Source organism: Mirounga angustirostris, unplaced genomic scaffold (assembly GCF_029215605.1).
Source record: "Mirounga angustirostris isolate CCGP_5_RB_7025 unplaced genomic scaffold, mMirAng1.0.hap1 SCAF_14, whole genome shotgun sequence".
Taxonomy (NCBI): Eukaryota; Metazoa; Chordata; class Mammalia; order Carnivora; family Phocidae; genus Mirounga; species Mirounga angustirostris.
The window spans coordinates 24,668,867-24,688,811 of record NW_026991722.1 but is presented as its reverse complement, the minus strand read 5'-3'; the positions used below and the strand labels follow the sequence as shown (position 1 = coordinate 24,688,811).

General features: G+C 38.4%; 1 protein-coding gene across 7 annotated transcripts in view; it reads right to left on the bottom strand.

Annotated features, from left to right (window-relative positions):
• The window catches only part of DYM (dymeclin), a 353,838-nt gene that overhangs the window by 191,664 nt on the left and 142,229 nt on the right, over positions 1-19,945 (bottom strand). For all 7 annotated transcript variants that reach the window (XM_045886744.3, XM_064577626.1, XM_064577625.1 and 4 more), the window contains 2 exons: positions 6,447-6,560; positions 5,377-5,471 (listed from right to left, as the gene is read on the bottom strand). In XM_045886744.3, the coding sequence (XP_045742700.1) occupies positions 5,377-5,471; positions 6,447-6,560 (209 nt within the window). The remainder of the gene's footprint in view (positions 1-5,376; positions 5,472-6,446; positions 6,561-19,945) is intronic.

The window sequence follows — 19,945 nt, the reverse complement described above, 5'->3', positions numbered from 1 at the left end:
AGGGAGCCCGATATGGGACTCGATCCCGGGACTCCAGGATCATGACCTGAGCCGAAGGCAGTTGCTTAACCAACTGAGCCACCCAGGCGCCCTGGACTACATTTTATTCTGACACAGAAGTGTAGCTGTGAAAGAGCAGGGAACTGCAATGGTTCAATGAGGTCAGCGCAGCAGGTACCCGCCAATATATTACAAGTAGTAATGGAAGACTAAGTGCAAATGGCAGGACCCCGGTTATTTATCGTAAGGCAGGCCTCCTCACCTTGGCACTGCTGACATTCTGGGCGGGTAACTCTTTGTTATTCTGTGTATTATAGGATATCCCTGGCCTCTACCCACTAGATGTCAGCAGCAACCTCTTCCCCAGTTGCAGCAACCCCCCCCAAAACCCCAACCAAACCAACCAAAAAACCCCACAAAACAACGAAAAGACAAAACCTTATTCCAGACATTGCCAAATGTCCCCTAGGGACAAAATTCCCCACACTGAGAGCCGCTGCTCTAAGGAGGTTGAACTGTAACCCGTGACAAAGGGAAGCACAGAGTAACATTACCAGGTATGAAATGGAAGCAGCAGTGCCGAGGCCTACCGTGGCAGGACAAGTAAGGAGGCAACGGATCAGGCCGGCCACTGCTACAGCATGGGTGAAGATGGTGGACATGCAAACCAAGGCAGGAGTAGTGGAGACAGAACACGGAGCATGAACGAATGCGAGTTTCAACGGCAGAGTTAGACAAAACTTTTCGAGGGCACAACTGGATATAGCATTTAAAGGAAAGGGAGAAATGATGGTGAATTACTGGTAGGGTTCTGGCTTGGTAATTTAGGTGGCTGGGTGAGGGCTATTCCACTATTAACCAGGACAGGGAATTTATTTATTTATTTATTTTTAAAGATTTTATTTATTTATTTGACAGAGACAGACGCAGTGAGAGAGGGAACACAAGCAGGGGGAGTGGGAGAGGGAGAAGCAGGCTTCCCGCGGAGCAGGGAGCCCGATGTGGGACTCGATCCCAGGACCCTGGGATCATGACCCGAGCCAAAGGCAGACGCTTAACGACTGAGCCACCCAGGCGCCCCAGGACAGGGAATTTAAAAGGAAGAGCAGGTTTTTGTTTTTGTTTTAAAGATTTTATTTATTTATTTGACGAGAGAGACACAGTGAGAGAGGGAACACAAGCAGGAGGAGTGGGACAGGGAGAAGCAGGCTTCCCGCGGAACAGGGAGCCCGATGCGGGGCTCGATCCCAGGACCCCAGGATCATGACCTGAGCTGAAGGCAGACGCTTAACCACCTGAGCCACCCAGGCGCCCCAGGAAGAGCAGGTTTGAAAATGAGTTGTTTTATACTTAATCACAGTTTGAGGTAAGTGTGGGCTATCCAGGTAGTGAAGTTAGTAGAGTTAGTGTTCAGCCAGTCAACACGTACATAGAGTGCACATTACGTGCCAGGCCCTTTACAAATATTAACTCACTTAACCCTCACCACATCCACTGAGAGAACAACTACTGTCCCCTCATCTTACCACGGGGACGCAGCTACCTAGAGAAGTTAAGTAACTTCTCCAAGGTTCCACGGTTGGTAAGTTTTGGAGGTGGGATTCCCCAACTCAGAGTCTGTGCTCTTAACCATCAAACTGTACTGCCTGCCTCAGGAAAAAGGGGGACATCAGGACTGTGAATGTAAATTTGAATGGTTTTCTGTACACAAGTGCATGGTAGGTGAAGTTACAGGCATGTATGTGAACTCCTAGGGAAAATGAGCAAAGAGAGAAGGAAAAAACCAACGTAGCATGAAATCCTGAAGGAAAGTTATGTGTTAAGGCAAAGGAGAAGGCGAATCGGGAGGAAAGAGCCAGTCGGGGAGATGGGAGGGGCAGTAGAGGAAGTACTAAGGGCAGGAAGTAAGTAATGATGTCTTTGTAACCCCTCACAATCCCTTGCATATACTCTTTACAAATATTTTTAATTAAGTATAATCCCAAATAATGATATCAAATATCCATACTTATAGATATTCAAAAGACTTTATAGTTGAACAAAACTCAAATCATACATGCTTATGAGATTTTTCTAGAATACCAAGAGTTTATAGAAGATACATGGTCATTGAATATGAAACAATAGCAAAGACACCATATGAAATCATTCCTTACACTTATGTCCAGCTAAAGCGGCTTGTAGAAGCTTTATTCACACCCTACTTCACAGCAATGTAACATGTTACTCTAGTTTGCATTTTGTTGAAGATCACAGGAAATACTGGCTCTTCTCGGTTTTGCAACTGACAGATACAGAACTGTGCGGTCTCTTCCTAAAGCAGGATTTAGAAAATGTGTATATGAAACTGATGACTTCTCACTTGAAGGAGTTACTGGAGCATCTGGTGAATCTTGAGCTGTACTGCTATAATAATCTGTGTATCTAAACAGTTTTTGTTAGGCATTCCTTATCATACTTTACAATCCTATACCCTAAACACAAACATTTAGTAGAAAATGAGTTTCCTCAAGATTAAAAAAAAAAAAAATTGGCCCCCATTTCCAATTCAAAGCAAGTGTTTTCTATAGGGATAAATCTTGATTTCCAGGTCTGAACTCAAAGTGTTTTCCAACCTTTAGCGTGCATACAAATCATCTGAGGATCTTGTTAAGATGAAGACTCTGATTCAGCAGGTCTAAAGCTGGGCTGACACTTGCGCTTCTAACAGGGGCTCTCTCCTCTCTTGGACGGTGAAGATGTCCGGTCCACACGGGCTGCTCAGATGCGGCCCCTGAACCAGGAGCGCTGGCAGCACTCAGAAACTTGTCAAGAACTGCCCGGCCCTCCGGGTGACAAACGAAGCATACTAACATCATCTGCTGAGACTGATGAAGCCAGAAACTTGAAACTTTCAACTATTTCTTTTAAAATCCATTTACAACTCATTCATACACAGTTTCCTTTCTGTTACTGAAGATCAGACCTTCTTTTCTCTCAACTCCTTCCATTATTCTAAACTGTGCATCTAATAGTTAAGCACCTTCCACAAGGTGGCCCCAGCTTTCCTTCCAAGCTTTCTCCTCTAATCCCTATACAGGTCCACAACATGCCAGTTGAATGGGACTGGTTATTTTCTAAATAGAATGCCCTTTATCACACTCCCTCCCGTTCTGTTTTGTTGTGGTTGGTGCTTTTCCTCATCAGGCCAATCTTGAGAGTCATCTCTCTCTACTCACTTTGCCTGATTTCTCAGGAAGAGGTGATCTCACCGTTCTCTGAGCCAACACTCACCCTCACCTGAGGAGTTTTTCTCTCACTCTAGTACTTACTACACTCTGCTGTATACATGTATGTTCTTGTCTTATCTCAGCTACTGAGTAGAAGCTACTTGAGGGTAGGAATTTTTACAACGAATCTGGATATACCTTGCAGTGTGTAACAGAGCAGTTCCTCGCTAATACAACGCTAAATAAAACTCCATTAACATCAAGTAAAGCGGTATTCCTTACTGATGAAAAACCTGACCTAAATATTCCTAAATCACAACTCTAAATTCTGTTTATTTGTCCAAATACAATTGGTTTTCTGCTTTACTCATCACAGATAGAAAACTGGGCACCGTGCTTTGCTTTTCAACTCTTATACTTAGAAAATTTTTATTTAATCTTGCTTCACACATGTTATCAGAACTTAAATTGTAAACCAGTAATTTGCCAATTTCATACTGAACAGGCCAAATGTTGGTGTATCCGCTGAGGAAAATGAATCCTGTACTGAAACCTTCACCAAGCCATTATGAAGCTTCACATACACACAAAAATAGACTGCAAAATAGCACAGTATCATTAAATCTCTCATTAAATCTCTGAACTACAGCATAGTAACAAAAATTAATATTTAGAAAATAAAGACTCTTCAGAACACTGGGGAGAATCGGGAGTTATGAGGAGATACTATGTGTGCTTTACGTCATCACGTTAGTGTTGGTACAAAGTTAGTCAAATAGACATTCACTCGAGTACAAACCCAAAAAGTAATCCAATATAGTATTAATACCAGACCTAAATAAAACAGTGATTTGCTGGAAATAGCCTCTGCTAAATTCTGAGGATAAATATAGAGACCAAGAACGTAAGTTAATGCTGAGTGACTGTTAAAGATGAGGCCAGGTCAATAAGCATCTCTACCCAATGGATGGAAAGTGAGATCAAGAGTTTAAAAGCGACGTGGACTTAGGATCAGCTCCAGTGACTGCAACGCAAGACCTAATCATCAGAACGGCCATGCTCCAAAAACAAGACCCAAGAGAAACAATCTGACTTCACTGACTTATAAATGTTCTACTTGAGAGCCACTACGACAATCTACCTAAGGACAGAAAGTAGCCACACATGTTAAAAAACAACAACAAAAACAAACCCCTGCAAACGATATTCCTTCATCATTTGTTAATAGGTTTCCTACCCTTAAAGAGCATATCTTTGGCAAAGGGTGGAGAAGGGACAGGAATGAGCTTCTGGTGATGTTGTGGCAGGCAGAGTAATGGTTACCCCCAAAATATCCACCTCCCAACCCCCAAACCTGTGGATGTGTTGCTTTATATCGCAAAAGGGACCCTGCGGTTTGATTCAGCCATGGACCCTGAGATGGGGAGATGAGCCCGGGTTACCCGAAGAGGGCCAAGGCAATCACAAGGCTCCTCAACGTGGAAGAGGGAACCAGATGAGGAGGTCAGAGGGATGAGATGTGAGGAGGACTCAACAGCTCACTGCTGCTGGCTCTGCCAGCAGAGGAAGGGGCTGCGAGCCAAGGAAGGCTGAAGCTTCTAGCAGCTGGAAAAGGCAAGGAAAAGGTTCTCCTCTAGAGCCTCCAGAAAGGAATGCAGCCCTATGGCACCTGGATTGTAGTCTGTGTGGAACTTTTAATCTACAGACTGTATAATAAATTTGGGTGGTTTTAAGACACTAATTTGTAGTAATTTGTTACGACAGTAATAGGGAAGTAATTAATAGTAAACTGCTATGAAAAGAAGTCTCTAAAACAAACACAGCTACCCTCTCTTAAAAGTGTAATGTGATGCTCTGCAAATACGTGAAGATTTAGTTTGCGTTACTAAGAAATATACCTGCTCCTCTGTAAAATGCTAAGACACAAAGCCTAAAATTAGATTTTATGAAAAGACGGAAAAGTAAATCCAATTAACTTTGATCAAGAAGTTGGATTAGAAAACAAAGCAGGACAAGGTATTTTTAACTAAATAAGAAGGTGATAAATATTAAGCAGGAAAATTTGATATTCTTTGTGCATAACATTAAAAAGGGACCACCACAGTACCCATGCCACTGGGGCAGCCAAAAGGCAAAATGTGGTATTTCTCTTAAAGCGCCTATTTACCTGATGATCCTCTGGGCAGCATACTGATGGAGAGAACGGAACTGTGCCGACATGTTTGCTAAGGCAGCCAGACAGTTGGTGTGAAGGTACTTGTCCTGGAAGGTAACAGAAGGGTGAAAACAGACCGAGTCTTCTCTACATATGAAGCAAGGTTAACTGGAAGCAAACGTAAGCTCAACTGTCACTGAGTTTTAGAAAGTTCAGGTCCACGATCCCTTTTCTCTAATTCGAAAATCCTGAAAATTCTGGTTTTTTACCACATATTTGGAAGTTACATCTGGTGCACAAGATTATGCTGCTACTTGTGGTCTTCATTATCCCTATCCTGGTGGATATCGGAAGTATTTCACTGCAGAAACATTAATGGTAAATTACAGTGTACTGTTCCAGAACCTCACGGTTCCACAGACTGTAGCATGTACACCACAATCATCTTTCCAAAATCAACAAATTCTCCATTCTTAAGCATGTCTGACTCCTAGAGCTTCAGATAAAAGCTAAAAGACTGTGCACATGTATCCACATTAGCCCCCTGAGGGAAATAGCTGAAAACAGTGTAGTAAACTTGACCACTTCTCTGAGCTATGAATTCTGTATATTGCTTCTCTATTGAGCGGAACTGAAATTTGCTCCCAGATACTGCAAATACAATCCAGCTAAAATTTTCCTTTTACTCTTTAAAGTATTCGTTCTACTTTTCTTTTCCATTTGAATTCGTATTTCCTTGTGCTCGTATCTTCACACACTTCGTTGTTGCTGCTTTTAGCAGGCAAATCAGTTTTACTGATGTAGCAAAGACAGACATCTTTTATCTAAATATGCCCCACTGCCCATTTTGTTTCATGTAGAATATCTTTAATCCACACAATCTATTAAATATTAAGAAACAGACACTATACACATTACTCTAGGATCACATATTTCAGTGACTATATGCACATCTGATATATTTTCTTTTACCGTATTACATGAACATGTTAATACTCTAAATATGGAGACTGCTTTAAACTACAGGCCTGATTGTACTATATGCATAAAGATTAAAAAAAAAACAGCTATGGAATACTTACTCTTGTCCTCGTCATGTTGTACTGAATGGTTCTTATTACAACCAGTATCAGAAGACTCCCCAGTGAAATTTCAGTTAAAACCCGCTCTGAATACCAAGTAATATTTTTTAATATCTGTAATGGGGAAGAAAAATTTAAGTAAATATGACTGCTTTAGGGAAAAAAGGATTATCCATGTCTTCAATCTCTGATAAGCCATGGCTTTGCTCTGAAGGTGAGTTAAACAGTATAAAAGTGAATTGTGAGACTTTGAAGAGAGCAAAACAGGTGCTAAGGTGTTCACTTCTTTTTCCTCCTTCCTTCTTAACTAGAAAAGAAAAGAGATCTGGAAAACATTAGTACACCAAAAGGAGATATATTTGAAAGACGGATGGCACAAAGGCAAGACAAAAAAATAGGAAAAAGTGAAAATAGGAAAACTGAGGAGTCTCTTGAAAAGTAGAGCTGTCCCAAGAACCACAGAAAACCTTCATACTTGTGATCAGGAAAAGATAAGAACACAAATAAGTCAAGATCCAGAAGATCCGCACCACATTCTGTTCTGGCTACTGACAGCAGGGAGCTCTGGTGCTCATCTCCAGGCCGCAGTAAGCAAGATCTGTTTTCTAGCTTAAGCTAGTGCAGTTCCACAGTAGATATGTAACATGGACATCAGAGAGAGACAAAAACTGGACAGTGCAGATTTGTGATTTGAAAAACTAAATTGAAAAGTTCTCTCAGGGCGCCTGGGTGGCTCAGTTGGTTAAGTGACTGCCTTCAGCTCAGGTCATGATCCTGGAGTCCCGGGATCGAGTCCCACATCAGGCTCCCTGCTCAGCAGGGAGTCTGCTTCTCCCTCTGACCCTCCTCCCTCTCATGCTCTCTGTCTCTCATTCTCTCTTTCTCAAATAAATAAATAAAATCTTTTAAAAAAAAAAAAAAAGCAAAGTTCTCTCAGACAATAGCAATAAATAGGCAAAAGGACAAAGTATGAGAGAAAAGCAGAGACCTAATGTCTACTTGATAAAAGTTCCAGAAAGTATAGACTAGAAGGAAAACAGAAAAATTAGTAATAGGAGAAAGTTTTGTTGAGGAGAAGAAAAACTTTCAACATTCTGAGGAGAAATAATGAAAAAAAGTAAAATTTATTCTGGTAAGACTTCTGAATTTACAGTATACAATAAAATCTTATTGACTCCCAGACAGAAGAAACAGGTTATCACCAGAAGAGAGACAAGCAAACTAACATTAGATTTCTCATCCCAAACACTACACATCTGCGTAACAAAAGAACAATGTCCATACATTTCTGAGGAATGGATTATGATTCTAGAATTCTATACCTAGAGAAACTACCACACAAATATTCAAACAAAGACTTGGAAGTATGCCAAGAATCAACATGAACTGCTCATGCACCACTTCTGGGGGAAAAACAAACCACCACACATGTAAGTACTTAGCTGCCCATCCTCTCCACTGCGACAACAACAGTAAATGATAGATCAAGGAGTTCAAGAGAAGGAGAATAAGGACGACCAAACAAAACCCAAAAGCAACAACAAAACACAATCATAATCCATGAAATCAGAAAAATAAAATTCAGTCTAAATAACATGGCTGTACCTCAGTTCTTCTAAACAATCATTAAAATAGACATTTCTCTGGTAAATCTGCCCACCAAAAAAGTCCAAATAATATGAGGAATGAGAAAAGGGGTATGGAAACAGACCAGAAGAATAAAAAAAGTAAAGATGCAAGTGCACACGAGTGCCCCCACGATAGATTTTCACTCAGTTCCACTCTCTGGCAAGAGTCCCATGTCACCTAGTACCCCCCCATTACAAATAACCCAACCCTGACCTGTTCTGCAGTCTCCGCTCATGCCAGAGGCTGGCATACTGCAAATGCCCACTACATGGTAGCTGAGTATTGTTAGTGAGGTAAAAAATGTAAACGTATAAGCATTCCCCTGTATTCATGATTAAGGATGGCTGTCATCAAGTAGAAGAGAGAACCTACGTGTAAAACATATAACAGCTGAAAATATTCAAAATAATGAGTTTTGCCAGTTGAACCTTTATAAAGAAGTGAAGTGATCAGTCCCGCTGACTTACTCTCTAAGGCACCAGTTCTCAAAATGTGGTCCTGGGACCCTGTAGGGGTCCCACAGACACTTGCAGAGAATTCTCAAGGCCAAAACTATCTTCCATGATAATACCAAAACATTAGTTTCCACTCTCATTCTCTCATGAGTATACAGTTGAGTTTTTCAGGTGCTACATAACATAGCTGATAGTGTAACAATTTTAATACAGAAGCAGACATGAGAATCTATCAGTCTTCTGTTAAGGCAATTCATTAAAGAGATTTGCAAAAATGTAAATGCCATTCTTCTTGCTAAATTTTTGTTTGGCAAAAAAGTTATTTTTTATAAAAATATATTATTGATGCTAACATGTATTGGGTTTATTGTAATAACTATTATTTCTAAATGACCTGATTATTTTTTAAATATCTCAATTTTAATTTCGAATTACAGAACTAAAACCCACAGGAAAACAACTATTTGGTGTCCTCAATTATTTTTAAGTGTAAAGACCAAAAAGTTTTAGAACCAATGCTCTTAAGTCTCCAAGTAAATCTAACACAGGATACTCATTAGGCACTTTACTAGTGAGAGAAGTCTCTGTCTTTTTAAAAGGTCACACATTTGAGTATAGTTCGGTTTCTCCTCTCTCAGCTCCTTTATTTAGAAATAAATTATCATAAGCCATCCTTATTTGAAACAGAGATCATTAGTTCTTAACATCTGCTTGTGTGTGTCAATTATATACCTGGATGGAAGAAATGTTTTGAATTAAAGTAGTCTTATTCATTTAACATTCAACAAATATTTAAATGGTATCCACATAGTAAACTTACATTGTTACTACAAAAATTAGAAATCCAATTTAGTCTTTACATAAAACTTTCTTTTCTTCCTGTGAAAAATGTGTCATTGTTTAGAAATTCTGGTTGTGTTTAAGAAAAATTATAAATAACTAGTTATAAAGCTCTCACAGCTTCCCATGGGATATCAATGCATAATGGGCAACATACAGAAAATTTTTCTTGGTAACTTAGCTGTAGCCACTGACCTATTCAGAACCTATTTAACTGGCTCTTACAAAAACAATTCCCCATATCTTGTATTTAATATTCAGACATACAGTTTAATAGTCACAGACTGGTATCCTGATTATACAATTTCATGGTCAACTAACTCAAATAATATGTAGAAGGAAACCCCTTAAGGATCTGAAAATGTCTTCCTTCTCAAAAAGGATATGAGAATTACTTGTTCTAGATCTTTTCCTGAACTTTTGCCCCCCATATAGATTTGGTTTTATTGAATGTATCTCTTCCAAATGTTCATATGCTAGAGTACAGTAACATACTGTGTAATATCAACTCTTTAAAAAATCAAGTATGCATAGAAAGGCAAAGCATAATTAACCTCCATACTCCCACAACTGACATTAACTGTTAATATTTCATTTTTTTAAAGATTATAAATCCCATTTTATTCCCCCAAAGAGGGGGTACACTATCAACCACTATCTTGAGTTTAGTATGTACCTTTCCAGTCCCTTTCAAATGCTTTATATGTACACACACTCCCTCCAAAACCTAGGATTCCTTTGTGTATTTGCTAGTTCAACCAAGACGCCATGGTTGAATAGTGTCCCCCAAAATTCATGTCATCCAAAACCTGTGAATGTGACCTTACTTGAAAACAGGGTCTTCATAAATATATAACCAAGATGAGGTCACAGTAGGTTACTATGGACCGTAAATCCACTATGACTGGTGTCCCTAGAAGAGGAGGTGAGACACAGAACAGGCACCCACATGAGAGAAGGCCACGACACAACAGACACACAGAAGTTGCAAGCCAAGGACACCAAGGACTGGCCGCCAGAAACTAAGAGGCAAGACCTCTCTCCTAGGTCTTTCAGAGAGAGCATGGCCCTGATGACACCCTGCTTTTGAACTCCTCATCGCCAGAACTGTGACAATTAATTTCTGTTGTTTTTAGCCATCCAGTTTGCAGTAATTAGTTATGGCAGCTCTCGGACACTAGTACACATAGGTATTTGCGTCTTATTTTTTTTCACTCAATATGTTCTTGTAACCTCCCATGTTGATGCATATACGAAAATTAGTATTTACCACATATGTCAAATTCTGAGAGTACTAATCATTTCTTAAAATGAATACTTCTATGGTAATTAATAAATAGCTGTTGCCCCAAGCCACTCCCCAAGGACCTCCTGGGAGTTCATCAATTAATGTACAGCACACAATGAAGGACCATGGTTGATGCCACTCTTACTGGCTGATTTTGGTACTATACTAGTTAAATATCTGAATATCACCTCTACATCCCATCTAAGCACTGAATAGTACTGTACCAATAGGCCACATTTTCTTGGGTCCACTCTTCTATTAATGGAAATTGGGGTTATTTCCAGTTTTTCCCCTAGTAAAAACAATGTTACAATGTAGATTCTTACCCTTACTATCTAAAATCTCACTATAGGATACTCAGAAACCAGGGACTCCTTACTCTCCATATTTTCATACTCTGAACGTTAATTATCTAAATTCGGTCAGGAATCATATAAATTTTAAAAAGAAAAACCATCTGTAAAACACCCGTTTTAAGCCACCCATTTCTCAGTACTTAATGACTTCATAAGCAAGTCTCCAAGAGTTTGCGAGGAAGCAAAATTGCAAAGTCACTGAATAGCTCTTTTTTATAAAATAACTGTAGGTTTGGGTCACTATTAACTAAAAAGCACAGAGCAGCAGTGTTCATCACAGTAGCATGAGTCACAAGCAGGTATTTAACTTAAAATTAAATTTTAATAAAATTAAAAATTCAATTCCTCAGTCACACCAGCCACATTACAAGTGCTACCTTCTCACAGACAGCAGTTGGAGATTTCTGTCATCACAGAAATTTCACAGAAGTTAAAGAGTCTGGTATAAAGAACACCACTCTATCTATCACTGTTTTCTCAAATGTTAATATTTTGCTTCTGACGTCCTGAAGCCCCCTAGCCACTCCTCACTCACCCTATTCTCTAACCTCTGGCAGCCTGAATTTGATACTTCATTACCATGCAGATTTTTGAGATTTATTATTATCAATACATGCAGCTCTGTTTCATTCATTCTAGCTGTTCTACAGTATTTCATTTATGTTATCAGCTGTTCGCAATTTTGGAACACTACAAACAATGCTACAATGAACATTCTTTCAAATGAGCTCTTGTGAATCTCTGAAAAAGTTTGTCTTAGGACACAACCAGGAAATGGAATTGCTGGGAGGTAGAGTATTTACTTCTGCAGGTTATTTGAGGAATGTAACAGGCCAGATTCCTTTCAAAAGCAGTTCTGCTCATTTATATAGTATATGAGAGACCTCTTTCTCTAGATCCTTACCAATTCTTTTTTTTTTTTTTTTTTTTTTTTTTTTTTTTTTTAAAGATTTTATTTATTTATTTGAGAGAGAGAGAATGAGAGACAGAGAGCATGAGAGAGGGGAGGGTCAGAGGGAGAAGCAGACTCCCTGCCGAGCAGGGAGCCCGATGCGGGACTCGATCCCGGGACTCCAGGATCATGACCTGAGCCGAAGGCAGACGCTCAACGACTGAGCCACCCAGGCGCCCCGATCCTTACCAATTCTTAACAGAGCTTGTAATTTCTGCCAAACTGATGAGCACAAAATATTTCAGTTATTTTAATTAGCATGATCCTGACAAATCATCAGGTTGAACATCCTTTAAAAATGTTTGCTGGTCATTCAGGTTTTATATTCTGTTTTTCTATTACTTTGCCCATTTTTCTATTGAATACTTTGGTTTTTCTGATTATGCTAATCTATCTTCCTGTCTATGGCTTGTTTCCACCTTTTTTTTTTTTTAAGATTTTATTTATTTATTTGACAGAGAGAGAGAGAGAGAGCACAAGTAGGCAGAGTGGCAGGCAGAGGGGGAGGGAGAAGCAGGCCCTCTGCTGAGCAGGGAGCCTGATGCGGGGCTTGATCCCAGGACCCCGGGATCATGACCTGAGCCAAAGGCAGCCATTTAACCGACTGAGCCACCTAGGCACCCCTGTTTTCACCTTTATTAACCACGAAAGTTTTTCATTTTAATGTTGTCAAATTTATTAATGTTTTTATTCATGGTTTATACATTTTATGCTATGCTTAAATCCCTATCTTGAGTTCATAAAAATATTATCCTTTCTCTTTGGAGATTTTAAAGTTCAGCTTTTTATATCTACGCCTTATTAACACAAGTGGGGCAAAATCACCTAATTTTACTTTTCCTATTAGATAAGCCAAGTTCTCAATCTCAGCACAATTTACCTACTACTTCTGTCATACATTTGTGTTGCTATACGTGAGTTTGTAATTTCTGGACTCTCCAAAGTCTTTTTGTATTTATCTATTTTTTATTCCACTTACGTTAATGAAACACACTTAATTACTAATGTTTTATAACTAGTCTTATCTGATAGGTAACTCCACACTGCTTTTCTTCAATAACTTTCTAGGCAAAATGTTCTTCCATATGATTTCAGGGACTGCAGGTGACACTTGAGCAATGCAGAGGTTAGGGGTACCCAACCCCCTGCACAGCCAAAAATCCATCCAAAAGTCAAACTTTTGACTCCTGAAAAATTTACTTAGTGATAAGCCTACTAAGGAAGAGAAGATACATTTACAGTACTATATTTATTGAAAACATCCATGTATCAGTACACCCACACGGTTCAAACCTATGTTGCTCAAAGGTCAGACACTGCAGTTGATCAAGTCTCACAAAAACCTTGAGATTTTGATCAGGATTACATTCAACATAATGATTAATTTAAAAGCAAAATTAACAACTCTGTCACTGAGTCTTCCTATCTGTGAACATGTATCTCCCTCCATTTATTAAGTCATATTTAATATCTTTCATTTAGGTAATTTTTGCCATAAAAAATGTTGCACTTCCTCTGTTACACTGACTCCCAAGTTCACTGCAGTTTTATTGCCATTATAAATAGTATCTCTAGATCACATTTTTGAAGATTTATTTATTTATTTTAAGAAAGAGCGGGGGTGGGGGGGACAGAGAGGGAGGGAATCTCAAGCACACACTCTGCTGAGCATGGAGCCCGATGCAGGGCTCATTCTCATGACCCTGAGATCGCAACCTGAGTGGAATCAAGAGTTGGACACTTAACTGACTGAGCCACCCAGGTGCCTCTCTAGATCACATTTTTGAAGTGCTTTGTTACTAGTGTGTAGAAATTGTATTTGTTTTGTATATGGATCTCGGATTCAGAAGATTTGCTCAACTTTCCTAACAGTTCTAGTATTAGTATCTTGAATTTCCTACGTAGTTAATCACAACACCTGTAAATACGGACATTTAGATTTCCTCTCTTTTCAAGTTTAAATGACCCTGTTTAGAGTTCTGATACAATGCTGAAGAGGAGTGGTAATACAGAACATCCTCTTTGTTCTGACTTTCAAGAAAATATTTCTAAAATTCTCCAAACGAGTATAATGCTTTTAACTATAGGTTTTTGTAGATACACTCTGTTAAGACAAGGAATTTCTTTTCTACCCTTATTTTATTGAGAACTCTGTTTTATCATGAATTGGTGTTGAATTTTATCAAATCCTTTTTCGGTATCTATTGAGATGATTGTATGGTTTTCTCTCTTAAATTAGTAAGTTACATTGAGAGATTTTCTAATATTAAACTACCCTTGCATTCCTGGAATATTGTTATTGACATAGATATATTCTTTTTGCTACCTTGCTTTATTCCATTTTATGATATTAGATTTATAAGCTTTATGATTACATTTATGCCACTTATTAAATTGTTGTCTCTCAACTCAAGATCCACCTTTATCAAATTTTCCTTTATCAAATTTTGATAAATTTGGTATCAGGATTATGCTGGCCTCATAAAATGAGTTGGAAAGATTTCCCTTTTTTCTACTCTCTAGATGAGCTTGTATATGACCGGTGTTATTTCTTCCTTCAGTTTTCGGAAGAATTCATAGGTAAAATCAGCTGGGCCAACAATTTTCATTTAGGATGATTTTATATTACAAAGTCAGTTCCTTTAAAAGAAACAGGACTATTTTGATTTTTTTTCTATTGTGAGCTTTGGTTAAGTTTTTTTCTGGGAGTGAAGGAAATTTGTCCATTTCACTCAACACTTCAATTTTATAGCATAAAATTACTCATAGTATCCTCTGAACATTTTTTAATATCTGTAGGATCTGTCCTGATCTCCTATACATTCTCAGTAATAGACATTTGTAACTCTTTCTCTTCTTGATCATCTTTCTGGGGGTTTATCTTATGAATTTTCATATATTTTGCTTACAGTAACAAAGTAGAAAGATTTAAAATCAAAGATCTAAGCTTCTACCTAAAAAAAATCTCGAAAAAAAAAAAAGCTAAAACTTCAAGTAAGAAGGAAGGAAATAAAAAGTAGGAATTAATAAAATAGAAGAAAACAGAAAAAAGTCAATGGAATCCAAAGTTGGTCCTTTGAGGGGTGGCTGGGTGGCTCAGTTGGTTAAGCACCTGACTCTTGGTTTTTGCTCAGGTCATGATCTCAGGGTGCTGGGATCAAGCCTTGCATCAGGCTCCCTGCTCAGCAGGGGGTCTGTTTGTCTCCCTCTCTCCCTGCCCCTCCTCCCACTTGTGTGTTCACTCTCTCTCTAAAATAAATAAATAAATCTTCAAAAAAAAAAAAGTTGGTCCTTTCAAAAGAGGAAGGGAGGAAGGGAGGGAGGGAGGGAGGGAGAACAACCCTCTTGCCAGACAGAGGTAGAATAAGACAGAAATGATACATATTCCAACATTAAGAATAAGAGCAATAACATCTCTATGGCTAGTGCAGATATAAAAAGGTTAAGAGGAAAAAAACAGTAATAAGACAAAAATAATAATAAGTAAAAAAATATATATTATGGACAACTTTACAGGAATAAATTCAATACCTTAGAAGAAATGTACCAATTCCTTGAAAGACACAAACTATCAAAGCTCAAAACTTAACCAGATATGGGGCACCTGGGTGGCTCAGTTGTTAAGCGGCGGCCTTTGGCTCAGGTCATGATCCCAGAGTACTGGGATTGAGCCCCACATCGGGCTCCCTGCTCAGCGGGAAGCCTGCTTCTCCCTCTCCCACTCCCCCTGCTTGTGTTCCCGCTCTCCCTGTCTCTGTCGAATAAATAAATAAAATCTTAAAAAAAAAAAAAACACACACAAATATATATAAAAAGAGAATATATCATGGCTAAGTGCAATTTATCCCAGGAATGTAAGGTTTATTCAATATTCAAAACTTAATCAGTAATGCACTACATTAACAGACTGGGAAAAAAATCCATGTGATTCAGCATATATAAAGAAGCCTTACAACTCAGTAATAAAAGAAAAACCAAATTTAAAAAAAATATTTTATTTATTTACTTGACAGAGACACAGAGAGAGAGGGAACACAAGCAGGGGGAGTGGGAGAGGGAGAAGCAGACTCCCCGCTGAGCAGGAAGGCGGATGCGGGACATGGGGCTCCATCCCAGGACCCTGGGATCATGACCTGAGCCAAAGGCAGACACATAACGACTGAGCCACCCAGGCACCCCAAAAGCCCAGTTTTTTAAAAAGAAAGTATGGCTATACAAAGTCAACACAGGGACATCCCTGTGGTGATGGAAATGTCCTGTATCTTGACTATGTCAATGCCAATGTCTTGGTTGTGATACTGTATCACTGTTTTGCAATTACAGTTGTCACTAAGGGAAATTAGGTAAAGGGTACATGAATTCTATTTTTCTTAAAACTACAATTCACTTGGGGCACCTGGGTGTCTCAGTCGGTTAAGAGTCTGCCTTCGGCTCAGGTCATGATCCCCGGGTCCTGGGATGGAGCCCCACGTCCCGCATCCGCCTTCCTGCTCAGCGGGGAGTCTGCTTCTCCCTTTGCCCCTACACACCGCTTGTGCGCACTCTCGCTCTCAAGTAAATAAAATCTTTAAAAAAAATTAAAATGAACTTTTTAAAGTATAATTTTTTAAAATAGGTAAAATTTGGAAAGATACTTCACAAAAGACAATATATAAGCACATGAAAAGTACATGAAAAAATGCTGATCATCACTGGGTATGAGGAAATGCAACTTTAAGCCAAAATGAGATACCAGAATCTATTTCATGGACAATTAGATCCACAGCTAATAATTCCATGTAGAGAACTTTGGTAGAAACATTTACTTACTCATTTTTACTATTACATATGGAAAGGAAAAGAATAAAAATAAACAAAGGTCAACAAGAAAGTCAAATTCTAGAGGGAAAAAAAAGATTTAAATACCTGAATTTGAAACGTCATCTGGAATATCCTGAAGTCCTTATGGAACTGAGCCTGAATATGAACAAACCTAATGCCTTCCCTATCTTACCATCACCATTTTGGCAGTCAGTAAAGTTTAATTTTAAATTAAGTCAGTAAAGTTTAATTTTAATGCAAACTCCTATGCTAACTTTAATTACCAAATATAATACTTTTTCATAAAGTATAAAAAGCAATATAATAAAAAATGTAGCCATCCTTGAATTTTGTCAAATCTTAACATATTTTGCATTATTTGCTTCAAAGTTCTTTTTGGTGACTTCTTGTTTTATTTTGTTTTCCATGCTGTTGAAGCAAATACAACATTACAGACATAGGTAAAGACCCACTGTGTACCCTTCCCCATTTTCATTCCCCTTTCTTAGTCTCCAGATGTTGGACTCTGCATGCTCTAAACATTTTCAATATTACCAACAGTGATGTTGGATGACCATTAATAAGCATGTACTCTCTGTGCAAAAGTACAAGTCTTCCTATGCAACCTTGGAATGGAACTGCGAACTTATGGTGAGACACAACTTCAGTTTTATTACTGTCTCTTCAAGCTAAACACACACCTGCCCTTGACCCAGCAATTCTACCTTAGGTGTACACTCAAGAGAATGAGTGCATATGTCCGCCAATGTACAAGTGCAAAAATGAGCACAGCAGTCTTATCAAACATAGTCCCAAACTGGGAAAAAAAGCAAGTATCTACCACCAAGACAATGGATAAATATACTGTGGCATATTCATACAGTGGAATAGCACCGAGCAATACAAAAGAACCAACCAATGATGCAATAACAGAGGTAAATCTCAACAACACTATGATGAGTGAAAGTCAGAATAGTGGTTCACTGATTGGCTGTGGGGTACTGGCCAGGAAAAGGCATTTCTGTTATGTTTGGGAAATGTTCAGTAACTTGATTTGGGTGGTAATAACACAGGTAGAGACATACATAAAAACTCCTAAATTGTACCTTCAAAATTTGTGCACATTTTATACTTCAATTTAAATGTTTTTAAAAATTATATTGGTTTTTGTTTCTTATTAAAGATAAATGCTATAAAAATGAGAAAATCAGTACTAATATTTTCTCTCTGGTGGTACTTTGCTAAACACAAGAATCAGGAAATTTGTATGTTTTATCTTCTTTCTACTGTGTCAAGGTTCACTAAATCTTAGTTGAAATGATGGTCACACCATGTAAGAGACAAAAAAAGTTTTAATGGAACATCATCAGAGAAGAGTAAACATGCCACAAAAACCCTACTGAAGACAAGAAAAAAAAAGTTTGTATCCTGTGAAGAGTGAAAGCCCTAGCCCCTTCCTCCTCTAGACACCCCTCAGCAGGAACACTGGAAGAGCCCCCTCTGAGAAACTGATCAGCCCAAAAGAAAAGGCCTACAGAGAGCAGAGTGCCCAGAGAAGGAGACCATGTAGAGCAAGTTAAAATCAAGTAAGTCCTGCTCACACACAGAACTTACAATCAACTTTTTAGTGCCTTACCTCTAAATAAACATTGATCACCAAACATTTGAGTTAAGCCTCCAACATGGCTGAAGACAGAAGCCAAAGAAGAAAATGAAACTAAGAAGATATGCAATGTATTTTAATATATTTAGAGGGAATTCTCAGTTCTGTTGAGAGAACTGAAGAGCTGAATTAGTGACTGGTACATGAATAAAAAAACTGGGCAATCGTGTGCTACAAAAAAACCAAAACACAAACAAGAAAGGAAGTGCAATTATCATACATTACATAGCTGAGCTAAGAATGAAAAAGCTGAGTTCTCAAGCTGAAAATGGTAATAAAATGGAAGGAGGGGAAAAGTCTACGTGTGGAAAGGGGGCTGGGAACCCAAGGAAACAGGAATTGATGTGCAGGAAGGAGAGTTAATTATGACTTATTTTCCATTTTAGGAAGAGAACAGTTAATATCTAAATCTGGAAAATCAAGAAATAACAAAACAAGCATGTTATTTAGAAACATGGACAGAGTTAAGAGCACTGGTCTTTGGGGAGTGGGAATCAGGTGCAGGATAGACATGGGATGTACTATGGTGCATTAAAACCTAGTACTTCTATAAAAGTTTTAAAACAATGTGTACATGTGCTGGGGAGCCTGGCTGGCTCAGTCAGTGGAGCATGTGACTCCTGATCTCAGGGTTGTAAGTTTGAGCCCCACACTGGGTGTAGAGATTACTTAAAAATAAAATCTTTAAAAACACCCAGAAACAAAACTATATACATGTGTTACTTTGACATAAAGAAAATACAAAGAGGAAGATAAAAATCAGCGTGGGGTTGGACCTCACCCACAAGACTAAAACTGAAAGAGTTAAATTATGTTACATCGTTTTCAAAAACATAAAACAATTTCTCAGGCTTCTTCTCTTTATTCCCTATTCCTTCACTTACTCTGTATACAATAGGCAAACTTGTTGGGCAATTTCTGCCACAACTAAAAAGGGGAAATGAAACAGAGAGGAAAAATGAACTCAGTGGCAGCAAAAACATTTGCCTCAATTACTGAAGAAAACATTTTGACAGTTTTTAACAGTGATTAATAGTCATTCAGAAAAAAAGCACTTATGGAAAGAACTCAAATACATGGAGGCTAAAGAGCATCCTACTGAAGAATGAATGGGTCAACCAGGAAATTAAAGAAGAATTAAAAAAATTCATGGAAACCAATGAAAATGAAAACACAACTGTTCAAAATCTTTGGGATGCAGCAAAGGCAGTCCTAAGAGGAAAGTATATAGCAATACCAGCCTTTCTCAAGAAACAAGAAAGGTCTCAAGTACACAACCTAACCCTACACCTAAAGGAGCTGGAGAAACAACAGCAAATAAAGCCTAAACCCAGCAGAAGAGAAATAATAAAGATCAGAGCAGAAATCAATGAAATAGAAACTAAAAGAACAGTAGAACAGATCAACGAAACTAGGAGCCGGTTCTTTGAAAGAATTAACAAGATTGATAAACCCCTGGCCAGACTTATCAAAAGGAAAAGAGAAATGACCCAAATCAACAAAATCATGAATGAAA